Source organism: Vulpes vulpes, chromosome 4 (genome assembly GCF_048418805.1).
Source record: "Vulpes vulpes isolate BD-2025 chromosome 4, VulVul3, whole genome shotgun sequence".
In the NCBI taxonomy this organism is placed as follows: Eukaryota; Metazoa; Chordata; class Mammalia; order Carnivora; family Canidae; genus Vulpes; species Vulpes vulpes.
This window is the reverse complement of record NC_132783.1, coordinates 81345937-81368523: the sequence shown is the minus strand read 5'-3', so window position 1 is coordinate 81368523 and position 22587 is coordinate 81345937. Positions and strand designations below refer to the sequence as shown.

The window sequence follows — 22587 nt, the reverse complement described above, 5'->3', positions numbered from 1 at the left end:
GGGGCAGCCTGGGTGGCTCAGAGGTTTAGCGCCTGCCTTCGGCCCAGGGCACGATCCTGGAGTCCTGGGATCGAGTCCCGCGTCGGGCTCCCGGCGTGGAGCCTGCTTCTCCGCCTCTCTCTCTCTCTCTCTCTCTCTCTCTCTCTCTCTGTCTATGTCTATCATGGATAAATAAATAAAATCTTTAAAAAATAAAACAAGTTATACATACGCTCTGCCCTATGACCTAGCCATTCCACTCCTAGACATTTACCCAAGAAAAAGGAAAGCATCTAAATGGACTTGGACGGGAAGGTGCACAGCAGCTTTATGTGTAATAGTGAAAAACTGCAAACAACCCAAAATGTCCATCAACAAGTGAACAGATCAACAAATTGTGGTATATCGATACAATGTAACACTATAGAATAAATCTTACTTAGCCGTAGAAAGGAAGAAACTATTGATACATGCAACCACAGGGGCGAACCTCAAAGTAATTATGTTGAGTCCTAAGAAGCCAGGCACAAGAGCATACATTGCACGGTTTGCATTTACATAAAATCCTAGGAAATGCAACCTAACGCGTGGTGACCGGAAGCAGAGGAAGCGTGGTCAGGGAGGGAAGGGAACTTGCAGGGACGCGGGACGCGGGGTGTGTAAGAGCGTGACCGCAGCGGTGCTTGCACGAGAGCTCACAACTGCCGAAGGCATCAAACTGTACACTTTGGTTAGGTCACTACGTGAACCTGCTGCTTTTAAAAAAGAAAGAGGTAATGTCGCGTCCGGGGGGACACGGCCCCGTGAGCGGCAGAGCGCAGTGCAGACGCAGAAGTCCGCGCCCCGGGGCCGCGTCCCTGGACCCCGAGCTCCCGGGAACCCGAGCCCGGAAGAAAGTGCTGGAAGGGGCAGAGGCCGAGTTAGCGATTGCCGGTGGGCGGGACCTCGCGGCCGGCCCCGCCCCGCCCACCCCGCGGCCCCGCCCCCGAGACCCCGCCCACCCCGCGGCCCCGCCCCCGCGGCCCGGCCCGCCCGCCCACCCCGCGGCCCCGCCCCCGAGGCCCGCCCCGCCCACCCCGCGGCCCCGCCCCCGATACCCCGCCCACCCCGAGGCCTGCCCCGCCCCCCGCGCCCGCCCGCCGCCACCTGCCGCTCGGCCGCGTCCGCACCTGCGCCTGGTCGGCACCTGCGCCCGCCCGCCATGGTGAGGGTTCGGGGCGCGCGGGGTCCCGGGGAGGAAGGGCGGACCGCGGGCCGGATCGCGGGGCCGGATCGCGGGGCCGGACCGCGGGTCCCGTCCCTGCGAGCCCCTCGCCCGCCCCCGGGCTCCGGGAGCCGTTTCCCCGCCCCGCTGCCACCCGCGCCCCCGGCGGTGGCCCAGCGCGAGCTGAGCCCGGGAGAGCGGCGGTGGCGCGGCCGGGTGACAGGGAGCCGCAGCCCGGGCCTGGCCCTGCTCCCGCCCGCGTCCCGGGGCGCCCCGCTGCTGCACGCGGGGCGTGGCTTTGGGTGGGGGTGGAGAGGCAGCCGTGAGCCCGGAGACACACACCCCCACCCCCTAACCGCCGAGGCCGGTTCTCTTGCACGTTGAGGGGAGGGGGGCGTCTGTGTGTCTGAGTGTGAGTAGCGGGGGGGTCGGTTCTGTGCTCCTCTGCCCTCCAGGCCCGCACTCCGTGCACCCGGTGCTGCTCCAGGGCCTCAGGGCCTGCCCCTGTGCCTCGCTTGAGGCCTGTGCCCGGCCAAGGGGGCCTGATTACACGGGGTCAGCGCTCCTGCAGGCTGGGTGTCCCCCAGGAGGGCTCTGGCCCTCTGCTCGGGCCCTACTTCAACACCCTTACCCTCGGAGAGGTGAAGGGGAGCCCTGGCAGGGGAGGAGAGGAGCCTCTAGACCCAGGACGGCTCTTCTAAACAGCCTGTCTCTGGTCCCGAAGCCTCAGGAGCAGTCAGGACTGCGGTGACAGCTGAGAAGGCACTTGGAAAGCTGTGGCTTGGAGGGAGGGGAGGTGGGGAGAGAGGCCGGTTGTGTGGTGTGCAGAGGCCCCAAAGATGCAGGGCAGGGTGGGTAATCAGTAACCCGAGCGAGTGCACACTCCCCCAGATGGCCTGGGCCAGGCCTGATCTGTGATTTACTAAGCAAACACTGCCCCTTCCCCCGCTGGGATTCCAGCTCTCAGCGGGGCTGGGCATGTCCACCCCGGGCTGTGAAACTTGGGGGGATCCTGGAGGACTCTCAAGGGCAAGGGGTGCCTCCTAGGAGCTCACCGGTACCCACCTACTTCTTTCTGGGCCAGAGAACTAATAAGCAGTGGGTTCTGATGCCTGGGCTGACATCATTCATCAGGTTGCCTGGATACACTGACCAGGCTTATCAGCCACTGAGAAAGGGCTGGCTCTGGAATGGAGCAGGGGTTGGGCACAGGATGCAGATCTCGCAGAGCCAAGCTCAAGCCAGATCAGTCGGGAGAAAACAAGTGTTTTCAGGAGGGAGGGAAAGATTGACTTAGAGGAGGCTGCAATGCTTTCCAGTTGGACCCCAGGCCTGCAAGGCCTATCAAGCCAGCCGGCCCCAGGGAGTCTCCTTTAACGGATGCAGATGGCACCCCCTTAGTAACAGGGGAATTTACTGAAGTGTCCCATTGGCTCCTCTTGCTGATCTGAAAGTGGAAGTTCTGGGTCCCTTCTGGCTCTGGAGCCCAGGGAGGTGAGTGCCCCAGGGCCACCTCGCTGGAGAATGGCAGATCTGGGGCCTGAACTGGTCCTGCCAACTCCCCCCAGGGCTGCTTGTGAAGCTAAATTAACCTCCCTCCCACCCTCCACCCCACTTAGTGGCTCGCTTTCCCTCAGCGCTCTGGAGTTTCTGTTTCAGCAGTTTCAGTGCTGGGATCCCTGATGCAGTGCCTAGGTCTGGATCCACCCCCCCAGGAACAGAACCGGCCTTTGCCTCCTTCTGTGCCTGAGGGTTCCACTCTTGGCCCGTACCCTGCAGGTCTGGGCTGCCTCGAGGGCACTTTGCACACACAGTAGGTCAACAGGCTGAGGCACTAGGTTTGCCAGTCGCCCTCGGCCAGGTTAACTTCCACCTTGGGTCTGAGCTCTGGCTCAGGCTCCCCAGGCTGACGGAGTAGAAGAGAAGGTGGGGATCTGGAACCCCTAGGCCTGGCAGCTAGTACTGAGGCTGCATGGGGGCATGATGAACATCCGCTGGGAGGTAGTTCCAGGGAGTGTCAGAGGTGGTGTGGCCAAGAATCAGCTGGAAGGTGTGGTCAGTGCTGGCTCCTTTCCCTGGGGGGCCCGGGATGCAGACTCAGACCCGCTTTGAGAATGATGCCTGTGCTCACGGGCTGAGGGGGATGTGCATGTGTGTGTGTTTGTGTGGGGGGAACCGTGCTCTTTTTCCCTTTCCAGGCCTAGATTCCTTGAGTAGCAGGGTGGCCATGGAGGTGAACCGGATACAGTCCACAGCAGGAAAAGGAGGCTTAGACAGTCGCGGGTACTCTTTCTGAAAAGTTGGGTAGTAACACATTCGCATCTGGGCTTGGTTTTGCTTTTACTCTCATTATCGAAAGAAACCTATGGGGCGGGGCTCTGTCGGGCTTTGGGGGCAGGGGTTGGGGGGTTGCTGAGCCCCAGTGACTTACATCACACCTCAGGATTTTCTGACCTCTGAGCAAAGTGTCAAAACCTAAGAACCTATCAGTATGTGAGCCAGGGCCCCACCTCCAGGGCCGGGTGCCACCGTCAACAACTCCCTGTGGTTGCTTTAGGCTGTGCCCCCCCAGAGCACCCGCGGAGGTTGCCTGAATGCCCCTCGTGACCAGGGCCCTCCCCTGGGTGCTGTAGAAAGAATGCCCGTGGGCCTCTGTTGCCTCTCCTAGGCTGGCAAAGCGCACAGGCTAAGTGCTGAGGAGAGGGACCAGCTGCTGCCAAACCTGAGGGCTGTGGGGTGGAACGAGGTGGAAGGCCGAGACGCCATCTTCAAGCAGTTCCATTTCAAAGACTTCAATCGGGTATGTCAGCGGATGGGACAGTGTCTGAGACTGGGGCGGACGGGGTTCTCTCCCTCAAAGCCCTGCTACCCAAGACCCTCAGACACTACCCTAGTCAGGTTGACTTGGAGTGTCACCCCTGGGGACTGGGGAGCTGGGACCTGGGTTCTCCATATACCTGGAACTCTTAGAAATGATCCTCAGAGGAGATGGGTCAAGTAGGATACTGAGGTACATTTTAGCAGATAACCAAAAACTGGCCAAGACTCAACACCTCTGTGGTGTTTCCACCGTAAGGCAGGGTCCTAGAACAAGACATTCCTCCTACTGAAGGGCCACCTTGAACTGCAGTGCAGAACCAGCCATGGGGTGCTAGGGGGTGACTGAAGCTGGAAGGGTCTTGTGGGGAGCCAGTCCGGCTCCCGCACGTAGGCTCTGCACCACCGGCCTCCCTCTCAGAGTGCTAACCTGCGTCTCACTTCACCACCGCAGGCTTTTGGCTTCATGACGAGGGTGGCCCTGCAGGCTGAGAAACTGGACCACCATCCTGAATGGTTTAACGTGTACAACAAGGTGAGCGGTGCGTGCCTGCCGTGGCCAGCCCGGCTGAGTTCTGAGGGCCCTTCCTTGGGCTTCCCTCAGGGCCTCCCAACCAAAGTTTGCCTGTCTGCCCCTCCTGGTCCTTTGGGCTCTTTCCTAGAATCATCAGGAACACCCCTGCCAAACAGTCAGGCTCACTACAAATTAAAGAATTGCACGTGGAAACACTCTGAGAGGACTTGCGGGCGGGGTAGACAATAAGTAGATGTTAAGAAGGCGGAGCCCACAGAAGGCAAGGCTGTGGGGAGGGGCCACGGTCCCTGCTGATAGCTCCCAATGGGTTAGATCCTCCTGGAGGTGCGGGGGAATGAAGAAGTAGGAACCTGAGCTAAGAATCAAAAAGTAGGAACCACGCTCGACAAGCAGACAGGACTGACTGCGGGCGAATGAGCGCGGCCATTCAACAGCCACTGCGTGCCAAGACGGGAGGGTTTGCACTGCTGCTAGTGACTCGTGGGAGGAGCCCCCAGGGGAGAGAGGGGTGCCAGGGCCTGTATCTCTGGTTTGATTCCAGGTCCACATCACCCTGAGCACCCACGAGTGTGCCGGCCTTTCAGAACGGGACATAAACCTGGCCAGCTTCATCGAACAAGTAGCGGTGTCCATGACCTAGGCCCCTGCCTTCCTCTCTGAACGCTTCAGGCGAAGGGGGTGACTGAACTGGGAACCCAGGGAGGGAATCGGGGAGCCCTGAGATGTCGCTGCAGCTAGAACTGCCGAGTGGACCCTGCTGTGGAAGGAGATGCCAGCGCCAGCACCGACCTTTCTTCCCCACACCCCTCTTCATCCCCGGCGCTTTGTCACATGCTCGCTCAGCACCATCTTCCCTTGCCGCAAGACTTCCCGGCACAGTAACGGTCTCCTTGCCAGGCCATGTCCTGCTCCCTTTCTAGCACATTTCCCAGGAAGCGGTGTCTGAGATGCACACTGTCTTATCTTAGAAACCAGAACCTAAAGTCAACCCCTTTGTGTGTGACAGAAACACACCTGTGCTTTTATGCCTCAAATAAAACTGTCACTTGGCCTCGGGCTCTAGAACCTTCTTTTCCACAGGTCAGTCCAAATTGGAGTCAACAGGCATTTAAAGCCCTTACTCTGTGGAAGGCACTGTTTGAGGCACTGGAGGGGAAAGTGGGACCTGACTACCCTGTCTTCATGGAGTTCATGGTCATGTAGGGGAATTATGCAGGACGCGGTTAACTACCACTAGGCAGGATGAATGATGTCGATGCTAGAGGCAAAGGTAAGAAATGAGCTAAAGGAACATGAGGTGATTGACAGGGGTGTCTGGAGGCTTCAATGACTTGTGTCTTGAAGATCAGAATGGGATTCTTGAGGCAGGGATGGCTGAAGGGGCGCCATGAATAAAAGTAAAGGACACCTGTATGTATGTGTGGCGGTCTGAGGTTGCATTATGCCCTTCCTGGTCCACAACATCCCATGGGGAGACTTCTAATCCTGATAGTTTCTTACGGTTTTTTAGAGACTTGGCCAGAGTCTTCAGGTTTGCTTGCCCCTACTGTGTAAGGGAGAGGACAAAAATCCTAGCTTAGGAGGTGACAGGTTATTTACCATCTGAGCAGTTAAAGAGCAGATTCCTACAGATCAGTCCTCCAACCTAGGCTAGATGACTCCACCTCCAGGATAGACTGTTCCCACTAATATGCTGTAACTGGGAGGAGTGGGGGGCAGAGAGCACAGTCTCCTCTCTCTCCAGTGCACGCCACATGGGTGGCATTCCGCATATGCCATTATGCAAGATTTGGGGAAGCCCTTCTCCCGATGGCTTCTCATCTATGATCCTCTAACCTGAAGCTGACTGCATTCTAAGCTGACTTGCAAATGCCAGGATCTCTTGAAGCAGACATTTAGCAACATCACAACCCAGTCACCCTGGATGAGTTGGTCCTACAACTAGGGCCAGAAAAGAGGCAGAGGTGTCTGAGAAACAAGCATATGGTTGGTAAGAGGTACCAGCAGGATCTAAGGATTAACAACACTTATGTCAACGGCAGGTTCTCAGAAAACTTACTATCAAAACCAGGGAGATTCGGATGGTGATCTCCCTCCCACTGCTCCACTTCTGACTTCACTTTTCCTAATTGAGCTTGGATCTGATGACTGCGGATTAGGGGACAGAAGCCACCAGACATGCAATTATGGAGCACGTGTTAGGTCACCTTCCTGCCTCTGCTTACCCTGGATCAGGGGTTGAGAGACACCAACCTAGAGGATGCTACAGTTCTATGAAGGACTTTTCTGTGGGCCAAAGACACAAGCAATACTTTTTCAGAAATGTTTGTTCTACAATTCATGCAAATAACTGAAGCTATAGAGAAGATGTTATGGGGAGATTGTGGACAAAAAAAAAAAAGCCCAAGGAAAAGGATGGCAATTAAGACTCCAACTGGGAGGCACCTGGGTGGCTTAGTCGGTTAAGCATCTGCTTACAGCTCAGATCATGATCCCGGGGTCCTGGGATCGAGTCCTGCATTGGGCTCCCTGCTTCTCCCTCTCCCTTTGCCTGCCACTCCCCCTGCTTGTGCTCACAGCTGCACTCTGTCAAATAAATAAAATCTTAAAAAAAAAAAAAAAAAACATAATAAAAAGACTCCAACTCAAGAAAAGGCTCTCAAACAGCTGACTTTTGCTCACCCCAGGTGTAGTTGTGGCTGTCAAGTCAGGCCTCTGTCAATACTTCTGCCATTGCTGGGTCTGGCTACAGGTGACTCATTGCTACCAAGAACCCACAGAGGAGGCAAGAGGGTTCAAGGCTGTAAGTAGCAGGAATAAGCATCCAAACACCAATTCTTGGATGGGGGGACCAGGCCTCCTAACCAAGCATATCCTGGCTTCATCCTCTAGCATTAACCCCAAAGCAAGTAGGTGCTCAGGAAACTCGAGTCATGTAGCAGAAAACTAGCAGAGATGGCATCCCTTGGTTCTGGCAAAGTCCACAAATGGGTTGAAAAGCTGGGTTACCTGAGTGACAGCCTCCGGGACCTTTGGAAAGACTTCTTACTTGGAATGGAACAAGATGCCCAGAAGTTTCATGTGCAGAGAGATTTGGAGGGTTCCATTGGCTCCCACACCAGATGCAGGCTTGAAGCCAGTGCCCGGCTGGCTAGAGCCCACCCAGGAGGGCTCAATCCATCACTAAGGTATATGCAGAAGCAGATGGTGAAGAGGGAAGAAAACACAAGGCAGGGCCCATGCCCTGGGGAACTAAAGCCCTCCTCCAAGCAGGTATGCCCACCGCCCCTGGTGACACCCCTGTGAAGGCGCCTAATATCCGTGGCCGCACACAACCATTTCACCACGAGGGGGCGCTCTCCCACCAGCGGCCACCGCCCCACCTGGGATCTCCCACCTGCCCCCAAATAAGCAAATGAATCCAGCCAGTTAAGATTTCAGTCGTTTAATTACTGAATTGCTTTTTAAAGATATTATTGCTGCAATTAGGAAGGGAGCACTGAGCTGGGAAGAAGGAGGTTAAATACAGAAAAGATTTAAAAGAGGCAAGTACCATTTTCCAAGTATAAAACTGGTAATATTAAAAGTGACAAGGCAGTACAGTCACAACTACTTACTCAACATAGAAACCAGACAGTACAGCTTCTGCAGAGGCCAATGCGACATCTGCTAGCATATGACCTCGTGGAGACATTCGGCCTGCCTCTGCCAGACTAGGTGTTCCTATGCACAGATACACATAGAGTGGAAAGCCCACAAGTGTTGAGTCAAACTAAGGCTTGTGATCATAGTGGCTACAGTAGGTCCCTTTGAAAAACACCACTGTCCCCGGGGCCAGCAGTGCTGTCACAGCAGAGGAAGGGTCTGCAGACACTGGAAGCAACAGCATGTTCTAGGGGGCACATGCTTCTCCATTTTAGCAGCCAGCAAGCCACAGTGGGGCCTGCTGGGTGGTTCTCGATCCCTGGTCTTCCTCCAACACCATCAATGTGCCAGAGACCCAAGGGCATTCACACACGGCTCTGGCCACAGCTCCTCTCTCGGGAGGTGCCCACCAGTTGAATGACTGGAAGGTCATAGCTCCTGTATCCAAAGGATCTTAGACACACACACACACACACAACCTTTCCTGGAACCGACCACCCCAGGAGGCGCACACACACACACACACACACACACGCACACATCAGCCCTGCAGTGACCCGGCCAGCGACTCACAGTTATTGTGGACGAAGTACAGTGCTAAAGACCACTTCAGACAAACCCACTAGGGAGCCTGGGGGAGTCTGGTCATCTCGGCCCTCCCGGCAGCATCCCCAGTGAGGGAGGCCAGAGGCCAGCAGTCTGAAGAGGTTGAATGGTTCAGGAGTCCCTGAGAAGGGGAATGGAACACAGGAGATTTTCTCCTGACTTACCCTAAAGGCCTCCCCCACCCAAATAAAAATCTCCAGACAGCCCCATTTCCCCTGGGGCCTGGGTCAGGAGGAGCCCAGCACTGCCCACTGCTGAGGGAAAAGGCACACAGTATGTCATCTTCAGGGGAAGACAGTGGCTCCACCTAGATCAAGGCCCCTGAACAGGAGCAAAGAGGGGAGGGAGTGGGTGCAGGGATTGGTCCATCCCTGCACCACCCTGAGCGACTAGTCTGATGGAGGAATCCCAGGCCCAGGCCCCACTGACAGTTGCCATCATGCTTTCCTATTCCAAAGTTTGTCTCATGCTAGCCGGGGCTGAGAACTGCCCAGTACCTGAGGGTAAACTGCCACAGTACCTTTGGGAGCTGAACATACGGAAAGAGGCAGGAGGGACGCACGAATGGGGAGAGAAGGTTCCTGGCCTGGAAGGCTCTCTCACACCCTCCTCGCACCCACCTCAGGTAAGTCAAGGCAACTTGTGAAGGTGCTCTGAGCGGTTCCTTCAAGCAGACCTATTCTCATGCATGATGGCTCATGGCAGTGGGGGAGTGGAGGACCACTCCGGGGTGGAGACATCTATTTGAATGTGACACTCAGAGAACTTTAGTAAAGGCTCTGGTTTCTGGTCAGCAGCAGCCCAGGACAGGGCTCTGGTGTGCTCTAAACACGGCCGACACAGAGCGGGACCAGGGCCCAAAGGTCCTGTGCTCTCTGGAAACCACTTTCCCTTCCTGATCCAGGGGAACAGCACACCAATGTGAGGACAATTTCGCACACAAATCTCCAAAGACGGTGGCAACCAAATATCCAAGGGGGAACCACAGAAGAGGGCCGCACCAAAGCCTGCCTTAAGACACTGAGCACATACATATACTTGGCCATTCCAATCCTGCAAAACAGGAACAGTGGCCTATCCATCCATGTCTCAGAAAGAGAAACTGAGTTGCACTAAACATGACTCTATGAGACAACTCACCTACTCAGAGAGGAGGCTGAGGAGGCCTCGTGCTTAGAGGGTACCTAACTCCCACCCTGTTACAAGGATGCTTCCTGTCCAATCAGCTTCACCAATCTGCCTGTGAGAAGAAAGAAAACCTTCTTTAGCACAAAAACGATACTCCAGCCTCCCTAAGGACTCAGGACAGGTCACAGCTGCCACACAAGGATTAAGTCAAGTTGAAAGCGAGAAGGTTAGAAAAGGAAATGGCTAAAACAATTCCTAGGGTAACATCTGGGAACAGGGCAAAATAATTAGGTATTGGACTCCTTCGGGGTCTCCATATTAAAAAACCACAAAGGATGAGAGGAGGAACAAGAATCCTGAGGATCAAGCCGTCTCATGGTCTGTCTCGTCGTGCTCTACGGAGCAAGACCAAATGCTGAACCTGTGTGTGGCCTGTTCCACACCCCGGGAACCTCTGCAGGCCAGGAGCCCCTCGGGGTCACAGAGCGTCCAGGCTCAGCGGGGTTTCGGAGAACCATTCATCTGGCTGCTTGGAGTCACAGTGTCCGTGCTGAAGAGGCTGTCCAAGAAGACTGAGGACAATTCTGCGACCAGGTTCCTGTCAACTGTCGTCTGGGCCATGCCATAGATCGCACCCTACAAATCCAGTGAGAGGTTGTTACTGGCGATGACGGGTACTGGGGCAGACATGAAGCTGTGGCTCCCATCTCCCCCTTCACACCGTCTCCATCTTCTGTGTCCCTCCCCTCCCAAGCTCCATGCCCACCCCAGGCAGTTCTTCACAGGTAAGTGCCAGTCTGCTTTCTGCCCAAAGGAACTGGCCTATGTCAAAGATTCCAGAGAAAACAGGCTTATTGTCCTTCCTGTGTCATAATTTTCTTCTCAAAAGGCATGACCACACCTGCCTTTGTATAGCACTTTCAAGTTACAAGATGCTTTTCTATACAGCACACCTCACTCAAGACCAAACGGCTTGGGAGTGGGTGAGGCAGAGGTCATCTGCTCAAAAGAAGAAGGTTTGTGGAGATGGGACAGAGGCAGGAACAGACTAGAGGCCACTTCGTTCTTCCAAACCCCCCATGGCACCTAAACTTCCACAAGAAAAATATCTGAAGTGTCCCTACCATTCCTGTGGTCTTTGCTTTCGGATTCTTCATGATTTGAGTGACCGACTCCCGGATGTCCTTTAGGAACTGTATGGCTACTCGCTTCCGGGTGTGCACCAGCGTGATGCAGAAATGAATACTATGGGCAAAGAGACAGACAGATGAACCTCGGGGAAGAAAACAAAGTTCTAAAAGAAAGTAGCCCTCCCACACTGGAGCTTAGCACTCACTGCTTTGTGTTATCTGTGACAAGCGTTCCCAATCCTGGGAATCAGGGCTCTCAGATACATGGGCTGTCAAGCATGGGCAGGCACGAGGGCTTAGGCCTCAGCATGAGCAAGAACATCCTGACAGGAGGAACACAGCTTCCTGTTCTGTCCCGCTCCCCCCTCCCAAGACTGCCAATGGCTATGCCTTCAGTCACGTGACCACCAAGGGGATGCTTCCCTTGTATTTCCTTGTAGACGATAGACCCTTAAGGGTGTAGGGCCACAGGGGTTTTGAAGGACTCCAAGGCAAGGCAGCAGCTCTCCCTCCCCCAGAGGGATGCTGAGGTACAGAAGGACGGTGAAGGGCAGCCTCATTAGCTTAGCGGTTTAGCGCCGCCTCTCGCCCAGGGCGTGATCCTGGAGACCGGGGATCGAGTCCCATGTCAGGCTCCCTGCATGGAACCTGCTTCTCCCTCTGCCTGTCTCTCTCTCTCTCTCTAATAAATAAATAAAATCTTAAAAAAAAAAAAAAAAAAAAGGACTGTGAAGAGGAAGCAGCAGAGTCCAGATGGGCCTGGCAATGGCGCCACAAGTGAAAGGACACTGGACAGACCTCTGCCATCCGGTGAGGTGTTTCTTTACAGGCATCATGGAAGATTAATTACAAAATATTATAGAAGAGAGCAGTGGGCCTGAACAGTGAGAGGCCCTGTGGAAAGTTCTGGACTAAGTATGATTCAGGGAACAAGTCCATGTGCAAGAGCAATCAGATGGCGGTGTACAAGGTGGGGCAGGGAAGAGGGCGGGGGCAGGGCCAGAGGGTAGCTGTAGAGCCATAAAGCTGTTTCCTTCTGACACTGAGGAATTCTGAGGGGGGTGGGGCAGGGGGCGAGAGGAAATGGCACCTCACCAGCAGTCTCTAGGCTGCAGGTCAGCCTGCTACCCAAGCGCTCGGGAAGTCCTGGGGCCCAGGAAGGATAGGAGGCTCCTCTTGCTTACCTGGGCGGGAACTGCAGCTGGTTCAAGTTCCACCCCTTAGCCGTCATCAGGTTGAACAGTCGGTAGATGTCAAAGTCTCGGGAGCCCAGAGCAATGACTGACAACTGAGGATTCCCAAAAACAAAGATGCCTTTGATAGTTTCCAGTCTTAAACAAAAAAAGACAGAAAGGAAATTCAGCCATGGATGCTGCTCAGGTCATCATCTCTTTAATCATGCAACGTCTCTCCTATGACACTACCTCATCTTTTAAGGGCTTCAGCTCGTTCACCTTTTAAAACCAGGCGGTGAGATGGAAATCAGTGGTTCCTAGTTCCTAAACATGACAGATGTTCAAAGGCCCAGACCCCACTGAGCTCCAATGAGACACAATCACCGGCTCGTACCCTGTCTGCCCAGTTCCCAAATTATGATATGCCCCACGGGCATCTGAGGCATAAAAGATGCACTCAAGAAAAAATCCTGGCAAAATAACCCCTCCATTGCTGCAATTTAAAAAGTCGTATGTGTAATCTCTAAAGCAAGAAATGGTAGAGCAGTTCTCAACAGATGGGTGTATCAGCTGGGTATATGCGGGCTTCTTTCTAATGACATATGCCTACTAGTCACTTTCATTTGCCCTCCAGATTCTGAAAAAGCCTCCCCAGTCCAGGTGAGCCACAGAGACAGGCAGGGGACACATGAACAGGTGGGTCAGACAAACACACAGCCTCATTCCAGCCTCATCTCAACCCTGCGTTTCCCCCCTCGCCCTCCCCGTTCCCTCTGCCTCATCTCTGGTGCTTTTACATCAGAGACTCTCCGAGGGTGGGCCCTAGACCAGCAGCTTCAGAATTGACTGGGTGCTTCCCAGAAGTGCGAGTCCCCACATTCCCATTCCAGATGAACTGAATGAGAATTCTAAGAGTGGGGCCCAGCAACCTGTGTCATAACAGGTCCTCCAGATGCTTAGAAGGCATGTTCGAGTTTGAGAAACGCTGTCTTAAGCATTAAACTGCACATTGTATCAGCATCTGGTAAGAGCTGCCAGTTGTAAAGACATCCTTTGGACACGATGGCCTACAGATGAAGCCTAGATCTGACCCTCCAGGGCACAGCAGAGCAAGGAAGCTTCTCCTCCCAGGCCACTATCACATACCACACGCCTAAGCTGCTGTCCTAAGCCCTTGGTCCCTAGGGGATGGGGAGTGGGCTAGGCATAGGGGTGCTTGGCCAGGCGACAGCTCAAGCCCACGAGCAGACAAAGCCAAAGACGAGGCTGAACCAGTCCTCCACACATACTCTGACTTGAGGAAGCGAGTAGTTTTGATGATCTGTTTGGTGGCTTCAACATAGCCGCTCTCACCGAAGTGCATCAAGGCAGCCCAACAGGCCGCGCTAATGCCTCCGGGCCGTGAGCCCGCGATGGTCGGGGAAGCGTAGATGCCGCCCTGCCAGTCAGTCGCCACGAAGAACTGATGGCTCCTGTACTTCTTGTCACTGTATAACAGCACGGAAGAGCCTTTGGGGGCGTAGCCATACTGAGGGGGAGAAGCACACAGGTGAGAGCACAGTTCTGCAGGGCGGGCCTGCCCCACACTCCTCATGCAAACTCCTCCTTGTGCCCGTTTCTCACTGCTTCCCACTCACGTGAAGAATTCAAACTCAGAATGTTAAGTGTGGAGGGAACTGAAGGAATGGGGTTTAAACTCTCTCTCTGAGGGATGAGGTGTCTGAGGCCCCCCTCACCCAGCACATGACTCCAGGGTGGTACGTCAGGATGGAAGCAAAGATAAATTTCCACTGGAAACCAGGAAAAGGGTGGAATTCACATCACTTGCAGCAATTAAAATAATGATCTCACTCCCTTCCTAACTCTTTTGCTTAGTATTGTACTTCCTTTTTAGGAACATCATGGCGTTCAGAATCTACAAGCTACTGAATCAAGCTTAAAAATAACCTACGTGCTTGGTTTCCTTATAGAAATGTGCCCTCCTAATGAACTCTCACTGCTGCAAACATGGAACTAACTTTACCCCCTGACCCACACCAGGAGAGGTGTAGTAAGGACGAGGGCACAGGGGTTGCCCGGGTACCATGGTGAAATCAGATCAGATCCTGATGGAAGATTTGCGTGCATCACTTAGTCTGAAAAACAGGTCTCCAACCATACTTGAGATTAAAACAAGTTCTGCATAATCAGAACAAAGCACACATTCCTCAGGCTGCTACTCCTTCTCCCACATCTGTGTGTAGTTTCAAAGAGTTCCTGACCAACCTAGACTCTCTTCAGGTCCACCAGGGGTGGTGGCATCGGAACATTCCTGAGCACAAAGTTCTACCCCTTTTCCAAAGGACTCCTCCCTTGGCCAGCTCCTGTCACATGGGGCAAGAGCCTCCATAGCGTGGAAGCCACAGCACTAGCATACGTCCTCTTAGGAATTCCACTATTAACTTCACTACTCATTACCCTCCACCCTAAAGAATCTCAAAGCTTCAGGGAACATTTTTCTACGGGCCACTGTACTAACATGTCCCAGCTACATACAGTCAATGAATACGGAAAGCCATATGCCACAAAAATAACAGGTCCCTTTTCAATATCACCTGTCACCTATAACACCATACTTTGTCCCCTGAATTAGCTACGCTGGTGAGAGCAAAGAGCCAGATTTATTTTTTCTTTCTTTTCTTTTCTTTGTTTTTCTTCTTTTCTTTCTTTCTTTCTTTCTTTCTTTCTTTCTTTCTTTCTTTCTTTCTTTCTTTCTTTCTTTCCTTCCTTCCTTCCTTCCTTCCTTCCTTCCTCCCTTCCTCCCTCCCTCCTACTTATTTATTTATTTATTTATTTATTTATTTATTTATTTATGATAGACATAGAGAGAGAGAGAGAGAGAGTCAGACACAGGAGGAGGGAAAAGCAGGCTCCATGCCGGGAGCCCGACGTGGGACTCGATCCCAGGACTCCAGGATCACGCCCTGGGCCAAAGGCAGGCGCCAAACTGCTGAGCCACCCAGGGATCCCCCAAAGAGCCAGATTTAATTTTACATTTTGGGCAGAATTTAATGCTTGAATTTATCTTGTTGATAGTAGTCTAAATAATCAACTGTCCACTTTGATTAACATTTGGTCCCTTCCCTGTCTCACCTTGTGGGTATCAGCTGAAATGCTGGTCACACCTTTCACCCGGAAATCAAATGGTTGCTCCAGTGGGTATCCTGCTTTCTCCATAAAGACGATGAGGAAGCCCCCCAGACAAGCGTCTACATGAAGAGGTATTTTATATCGGACAGCCAGCTAGTTCCAAAAAACAAAGACCACAAGAGAATTTCATTTACAGCCACATAACAAAAACTTTGCAAGACACAGGTGGAAAAATGTACTGTAACCACAAGGCCCCTGTATACTGCATCTTTCATATTTTAAAAAATTGGCTAGTTTTGGCATTCCTCATAAAGCTCATCTTCCAAATGTATTTAAGCTTCAAAATAGTTCATATGAAATGTAGTATTTTATATTTAAATACCCAGGACCTCAAGCTCCCTATAAAATGGAGCTGGAAACAGCAAGCCTCTGATGTAGGGGTGGGGAGGGTCCTGCCTTAATAACTGTGGGTGACGAGGAGAGCGCACAATGGGGGCAGCACTGCTGGATACCACCCTCTGGTAGGTAGGCTTCTCCATGCGGCTCAAGAAATGTCAATAGGCTTTCAGAATATCCAGTTTCCACAGCTGTCTTCCTCGTGCTGCCCCTCCCCCCAGCTAGGAACTTCCTGAGGCTCCAAATAGAGCTGTCAGGCTTCCTATGGGGATCAGGAAATTTGTGCACAAATCTAAACTCAAACTCGCTTCTTCTTGCTGAGTACCACACCATTAGATTCTATTTTTAAATCTCAACTTGACTGCCTAGCAACCCATTTCTCTGGCGTACCTTGGCCACTTCAGGGACGGGATCTATGACACCATGAGGAAACTGGGGGGTAGAACAGACAAGCATGGCCGTGTTCCTGGAGATGGCTCTCCTCATTGCCTAGGGGTTTAAAGTTGAAAGGAAAACAAGAAGCCACGTCAGAATTACTCTTCATGCTGCTGCCAAGAGCACCCCAGACTACCAGCTTAGGGTTTGCACTCCTGTAGCGCAACCCGGGAGAAGACCACCAGCACCAGCACCACCACCACGGTGGCAGGACGCAAACACGGCCAGAGGGGCGTCTATCTGGGGAAAACAGTCTGAAGCCACAACACAGCAAATCATGGTGGGAGGAAAAAGAGCATTGGGGTAAGAGGCTGAGGAGTCTGTGCAAGTCCCAGCCCCACTTACTAGTGTAGAAACTTGGGGCAGACTACTGAACTCCCCGTAGACTGCTTCCTCACCCTGTGTACTGCCAAACTACTGATGGCTTCTACAGCCTTCCTGGGCTGTCCTAAGACTCAGATGCCATTCTTCCAGCAAGTTCTCCACACAGGCACAATATAAAAAATAATGACTAAAGGACTTCTATTCAGTCTTAGAAAAGAAAGCTTGCCATTTGTGAGGATGTGGATGAATCTGGAGGATTCAGTGAAGTAAGCCAGGCACAGAGTGACAAATGCTGCATGTCCTCACACATACGTCAGCTACGACAGCCAAACTGAGAGCAGAGAGTAGAATGGCAGTTGCTGGGGGCTGAAGATGAGGGGCACCAAGTTTCAGTGATGCCTGACAGGAAGTTCTGCCCCGCTCATGGATGGCCGTGTGACCAAGCCTAACAATACAGCACTGTGTGCCTGAAATCAGCTAGAGGTCAAGAGAGTAGTCTTACGTATTCTAGCCCAGAAAAAAGAAAAAAAGAAAGAAAATGGTAACTATTTGAGAAGATGGAATGCATGCTCAATAGCATGACTGTGGTGATGAGTCTGCAATGCATATACATATCAGAACATCAAGATGGCACCTTAGATATATACAGTTTTTTTTTTTTTTGTCAATTTGTCAATTAATATGTCAATAAAGATGGCGGGCAGAAATAATGCTAGTGCTAATAAACTGGGTAGCTTACTTCTGAAAAAATACAATTACTATTATTTCAGCATTGAAATTCAGATATTGTTTTGGGCCAATGAAAACCATAGGGAGAGCCCTGGGGCAAGTCAGTCCATGCTCATTTTACAGAGAGGAGAAAGAGATGTTGCTGAAGCAGAACCCAGGTGTGCAAAGTCCCAAGTCAGGGACTGAATCATCCTGCTATCACAGTTCATGAATTTAGGAAAACACAGAGCCGTACTCAATCAGCACTGGTGGCAGCTTGTCGGCTCTGGTGCCTACAGTCAAAGGCCTTTGGGGTCTGTCTGTGTGTGACGCTGGAAAAAGCCAGTCAGCCAGGTGCATCCCTGCTCCTCACAGTCCACAGCACAGAGAGGCCCTTCATGGCAACTCACCCGAACATCCACCTCCATCATTTTGTTCAGTGGAACCCGTATAATCTTCATCCCGAAATAATTGGCTGCTTTGTCAAATGCAGCATGGGCACTCTGGGGGGCCACACTAAATGACAGAGAAGAGGAGGAAAAGGACATTCAGATAAAAAATAGGATTCAAGAGACAGTCTAGTTAGCAGCTCATCTAAACCACAAGCAGTAAACTTCTAATTATTTTTCCTCACATTTTTACAAGTGTTTATATTGTTTTACTTTTCTCTTTAAAAACAAATAAGAAGCCAACTGCTTTTCTATAGAAATATTCCCCCTATGATTTAGGAAATCCAAAGCATAAATTAGGGCTGACATGTAGGACACTAGGGACCGGGAATTGGGATCAGATCAGCATCAGGCAGAGCCTTATCATGCTGGCCATCCAAAGCCAGGGAGACGTTGGGAGCACGAGGTCTCACACGACACATGGCCAAGCAGGAACCTAAGGCTGTTTATATCACGTCAGTGGTTCCTTCCATCTTGGAAAGCCCACAAGCCTGTGAGAAACTGTAATTCCCATTGTTCCTACACACTTGGAAGCAGCACTTCAAATAGCACTGAAATGAGGGTGCCCGGTTGGCTCAGTCAGTAGAAAATGCAACTCCCTTTTGTGAGTTCAAGCCCTACACCTGGGCATAGAGATTACTTGGGGAAAAAAACAAAAACAAAAACAAAAACAGCACTAAAAAGGAGACAGAGTCATTGTTAAGTATTTGCTTTCAGACTTCTCTCAATTACTGCACTCTCAAAATCAATGTTCCCTTTAAGGAAGGAAAGACTCTATCACTAAGCACCAAGCACTAAGATTTTTGTATGGAGAAAGATGGTAGCCTGACTTTTTCTCTTAGGCTAATTATGAAGCCCAGCATGAGATGACATGCAACCCTCAGTTACTGACACCTGTGGGCAAATAGTAACCCAGAGGATATAGTATAAATACTCTGGGCAAAGAGAGGGCCCAGAGAAAAAAATGCAGCCAAATATCAAAGTTATGTCCACAGGGTGGCATGACAGATAAATCTCAAAAGGATTTAAAAAATTTTTCCTCCCAGAAAATAGCCCTCAGATTCAAATTTTCTTATTAGGGAGCACTCTGAGGCAGCCTATTTTATTTAAGTAACTTTCACTGAACTTAAAGCAATGAGAGAGTTTTCTGCAGGCTCTAGATTATTTATAATAAACTCCACAGAATTCAAAGATGTAGTCCTGTTATTCTGTCACTTTTAGAAAAAGGATCTCATTCTTGCTTTCAGTACATACCACATATAAACTTGGGGGTTGGGAAAGGGCATGACCTTTAAAATTAACTGGCTGATCCACTGAGGATTCTGTGGAATGTGAAGGGATAAGGGTTGAGCGCACAGGACAGGATGAATGAGCCAGAGGAAGAGGGAAGAAAGACATAGTAGAAAACAGATGGTCAGGTTGTTTCCAACTGCAGTCCTCCAAACACATAAACCCGAAAGCCACACATACGTACATTTCTGGAGTTTTGATCCCATTCTCAAAAGCCAGGTCCCGGTAAGCTTTGCAGGCCATCAGTATGCTTTCTGTCCCCCCAGAGGTCACCTGTAAGAAAGAAGAGATGCCATTCTTGGAGTGGAGTGAGGAGCAGCTATCAGCATGCATGTCCCACCTTCATCTTGATGTCTGATGCAGCAGATAAGGTCTGGGATGCCCTCTGAAGAGCAGACACTGCTGTGTTTTCCGGAAGGAAATGTGGCTTTATCGGCTAAGCCCAATCTTGGTTCGGAAGAGTAAAAACTACAAAATAAGACTGAGCAGAATCATAACACCATATGGAAAAATGCACCATCTCCCCAGATGTCAGCAGTGCATGGTCGGTTTACACTTCTGCTACTCGTCCAGTTGCAGGTAGGATAGAGCATTTTACACCACCCAACAGCATCAGGATTACAGACTTTGATTTAAATTTCCAATGCTCACTGCAGAATGAAGTTGCAAAGTCACAATTCTAGTAAACTACACGATAGCTCAGAAGACCAAGAAGAGAACATTCCAAAGTGAACTGTGGTTTTGACAAGTTTGAATGAGAAAAGCAGAAGCCTCTACTTAGAAGTCTGTTACCTTACTTAACTGAAATCAAAACAAAAATCCTAGCATTTTTAAATGGAGTAAAATGTCTTCCTAAAGCTAGGCCTAGCCCCTGTTATAGGTGAATTTCTTTATCAGGGTTGAAACCTAAATACCCAAAGGTCATTTCATATGCCTGACTTCCTTCACTGGACTACAAACCCATGAAAGTGGGGACCAATCCGTTCATGACAATATTCCAAGCATTAGCCTAAAGGTTGACACCTAACAGAACCTCAGCTAACATTTCTCAAAGCCTGATTTGACTCTCCGTAAACCATGACCAACACAGGCACATCATACCCATTGGGCTACCTTTTGATGACATCTAATAATGAATCCTTTTAGGGGCACCTGGGTGGCTCAGTCGGTTAAGCAACCAACTTGACCTCAGCTCAGGTCATGATCTCAGGGTTGTGAGATTGAGCCTGCATTGGGCTCTGAGCTCAGCATGAGTCTCCTTGAGATTGTCTCTCTCAAGTGAAAAAATAAATCTTAAAAAAAAAAAAAAAAAAAAAAGAAGACATCATTTCAGAACAAACCAAAAAAGCCACAGCACTGAGCTAGGTAGCCATTTTCTGAGATTTCTCATCTCCGAAGATTCATGTGAGTTTAGATAACATTCTCATTGTACAGGTGAGAAAACTGAGCCCCTAAGAAGACTAAAATAATTCACCCAATGCCATCCCTTAGCATCTGTTGGTAAAAAGCAAAACTCTCTACATTTGTGTATTTAGTGGAGCTTAACATGAGATGGAATGAGAGAGGGGGATTTCTGGAATTTCCTATGATAACCACATAGAGGACAAACACCATTGGCTACAAAATCCCAGAGGTCAGGAGTTACACGGAAGATTACTGAGAGAAGTTAGTCATGCTGTGATTCAGGAAGTCTTCAGGAAACACATGACCATCACCCACAAGTTAATACTCTGAACTTGGGCACAGGACGCCTGTTTGTAGTCTCTGCACTTTTATGCTGGAGAAGATGAAAATGCTTATAGTGGAGGTCAGCTCTGAGAATCAGCAGCTTGCCCTGTGGTCTAGCATAAAACCTCAGACTGTCACATGAGGAGCCAAACAAGTGTGAAGCAAGTCAGAAGAGGACCAGCAACGTCCAAGTCTCCAGTGCGTCAGCCTCTAGGTCCAGTAATGACCTAAGCAAAAGGATTTCCAAACCCCTAGTCACTCAGCACACACGCCCTATTTCTAGTCCAATAACTAATCAAATCCACATCATTATTTGTTAGGTAAACAGCAGTGTACTTTTGACTGTAAAAGCAGGAATACCTCAATTTTTATTTTTATTTCCGATCCCCAAATTCTGTGTTTAGACGTGCTGCTAACCTACCCCATGGCCCTCCACCTTCTGAGCCCAGAGAAAAATGGAAATAAATCAGAAGGTGAGAGCTTCAGTATGTACTTGGTACATTAGTCAGCTTCTTCTGACATTTAGAAAAAACTCTTGCTATAATATAAGTATGTCAGAGAACAAGAGTAGAACACGGCTGTTTGGAGAATTTTCTTTCAGATGCTGTTTGGACCCTTTGTACAAGCCAAGACTGTTCCCCGTGACAAGAGAAGTTCTTTCAGTATATGAAATCACCTCTCATCCATTCTGAGGCAACTGAAGTTAGTAGCAGGAAAGAAAGTTTAGAACAAAGAACCCAAGAGTACAAGACCTTAGCTAGGAATATGCTGCAGCCCACCCAGCCATGTGGCTCTGTCCTATTTCCCACCTCTGAACTCTGAACATTTTTCACCAGAAGCAGCACATCAAGACAGAGAGAGAGAGATGGAAGAGAGAAAGACTGAGAAGAGTGAGAGAAACAGAAACACAAATTATCCAGAGGTAATTAAATCTCTTGTGAAAGTCAAAGTATTACTAAAGACTAGGGAACTCACACTCCATCCTTCTCCCGACCCCTGACACAACTACTAAGAGAAATTGTACCGGGAGAGGCACTGTTTAACTGTAGCAATGCAAAAACACCCCTAGGTTGGACTTTGGCATTAAGATGGGAAACTGAACCTACCTTGCAGCTACCTTCTCTCCCCCCATGCTTAAAAAAAGGAAGAAACACAATTGCAGAAACCTGCAGTAATAGCCACCAAACAAGTGAACAGAGAAAATCTGATGCAGCAAACCTCAAATACTGGCAATAAAAAAAGAGACAAGTTTCTAAAGCAGTGGAGAGCAAAACACAGGTTCTAATCCCTCCTTTAAGCCCTGAAAATTGTCTGGCGAGCCAGCAAAACCCTGAGGATTCTCATTAATATGCCCCAAATCTTCAGAGAAGCTAGTGGAGGAGGTTCCTTATCTTCCAATCAGTGAATGGGAGGCAAGGCGGCTAGGGAGAAACAAGCAAAACGGGGAGAGAGAACATTGGGATGGACCCCTTCAAAGTGAAGGCTTCAGGGATACAGGATGGATTAAAGACCTAAAGCCCAAAGGGTATTACTATCTTCCAATAAGGCGGAGTGAACCCTCAGAGACAATCTTTAACAAAATCCCAGAAGAGACCCAGATGTTCTAGTGTAGGTGGAACCAAGTGGCCCTCAACCAAATGCCCTGATGAGAAATCAGCCAGCACGTGTCAGAACAAAACAGGATTTTCTGATGGCATGAGCCATAATGAAAGAAAATGGCATGGTAACTGCGCAAACACAGAGAAAGAAAAGAAAAAAGCAGCATGCAAAATAAAAGCCTAACTCAAAAGACAAGAGTCTGAGGAGGGGAAGGGAACTCCTCACTGCTGTTTGTCACTACAGGACAACATGATAAGACCACGAATTCAAGAAAACAAGGGCTGAGAGACTGGACACCAAAACAAAAGAA

General features: G+C 50.6%; 2 protein-coding genes across 5 annotated transcripts in view; one reads left to right on the top strand and one right to left on the bottom strand.

The window, feature by feature from the left end:
• Positions 1–1092: 1092 nt before the first annotated feature.
• On the top strand, positions 1093–5591 carry PCBD1 (pterin-4 alpha-carbinolamine dehydratase 1). 3 transcript variants are annotated; one of them, XM_072756234.1, is made up of 4 exons: positions 1093–1183; positions 3852–3983; positions 4455–4535; positions 5077–5591. In XM_072756234.1, the coding sequence occupies exons 1-4, from the start codon at positions 1181–1183 to the stop codon at positions 5173–5175; spliced, it is 315 nt and encodes a 104-aa protein (XP_072612335.1). In that variant the 5' UTR covers positions 1093–1180; the 3' UTR covers positions 5176–5591. The 3 variants fall into 3 exon arrangements, with proteins under 3 accessions (XP_072612335.1, XP_072612336.1, XP_025859796.1); XM_072756235.1 differs by lacking the exon at positions 1093–1183 and adding an exon at positions 3382–3466; XM_026004011.2 differs by lacking the exon at positions 1093–1183 and adding an exon at positions 3382–3482.
• A 2373-nt stretch (positions 5592–7964) lies between these two features.
• Positions 7965–22587, bottom strand: part of SGPL1 (sphingosine-1-phosphate lyase 1) — a 57201-nt gene continuing 42578 nt past the window's right edge. For both annotated transcript variants that reach the window (XM_072756233.1, XM_072756232.1), the window contains exons 8-15: positions 19135–19223; positions 17622–17727; positions 16135–16233; positions 15352–15501; positions 13509–13747; positions 12229–12375; positions 11039–11159; positions 7965–10550 (exon numbers count right to left, since the gene is read on the bottom strand). In XM_072756233.1, coding sequence (XP_072612334.1) covers positions 10410–10550; positions 11039–11159; positions 12229–12375; positions 13509–13747; positions 15352–15501; positions 16135–16233; positions 17622–17727; positions 19135–19223 — 1092 coding nt within the window. In that variant the 3' untranslated portion in view covers positions 7965–10409. The remainder of the gene's footprint in view (positions 10551–11038; positions 11160–12228; positions 12376–13508; positions 13748–15351; positions 15502–16134; positions 16234–17621; positions 17728–19134; positions 19224–22587) is intronic.

What these genes read in the sequence shown, in the direction of transcription:
- PCBD1 (XM_072756234.1), top strand. An exon ending in ATTTCAAAGACTTCAATCGG is followed by an intron (nt 3,984 to 4,454) that starts GTATGTCAGCGG and finishes TCACCACCGCAG; the next exon opens with GCTTTTGGCTTCATGACGAG. An exon ending in GGTTTAACGTGTACAACAAG is followed by an intron (nt 4,536 to 5,076) that starts GTGAGCGGTGCG and finishes GTTTGATTCCAG; the next exon opens with GTCCACATCACCCTGAGCAC.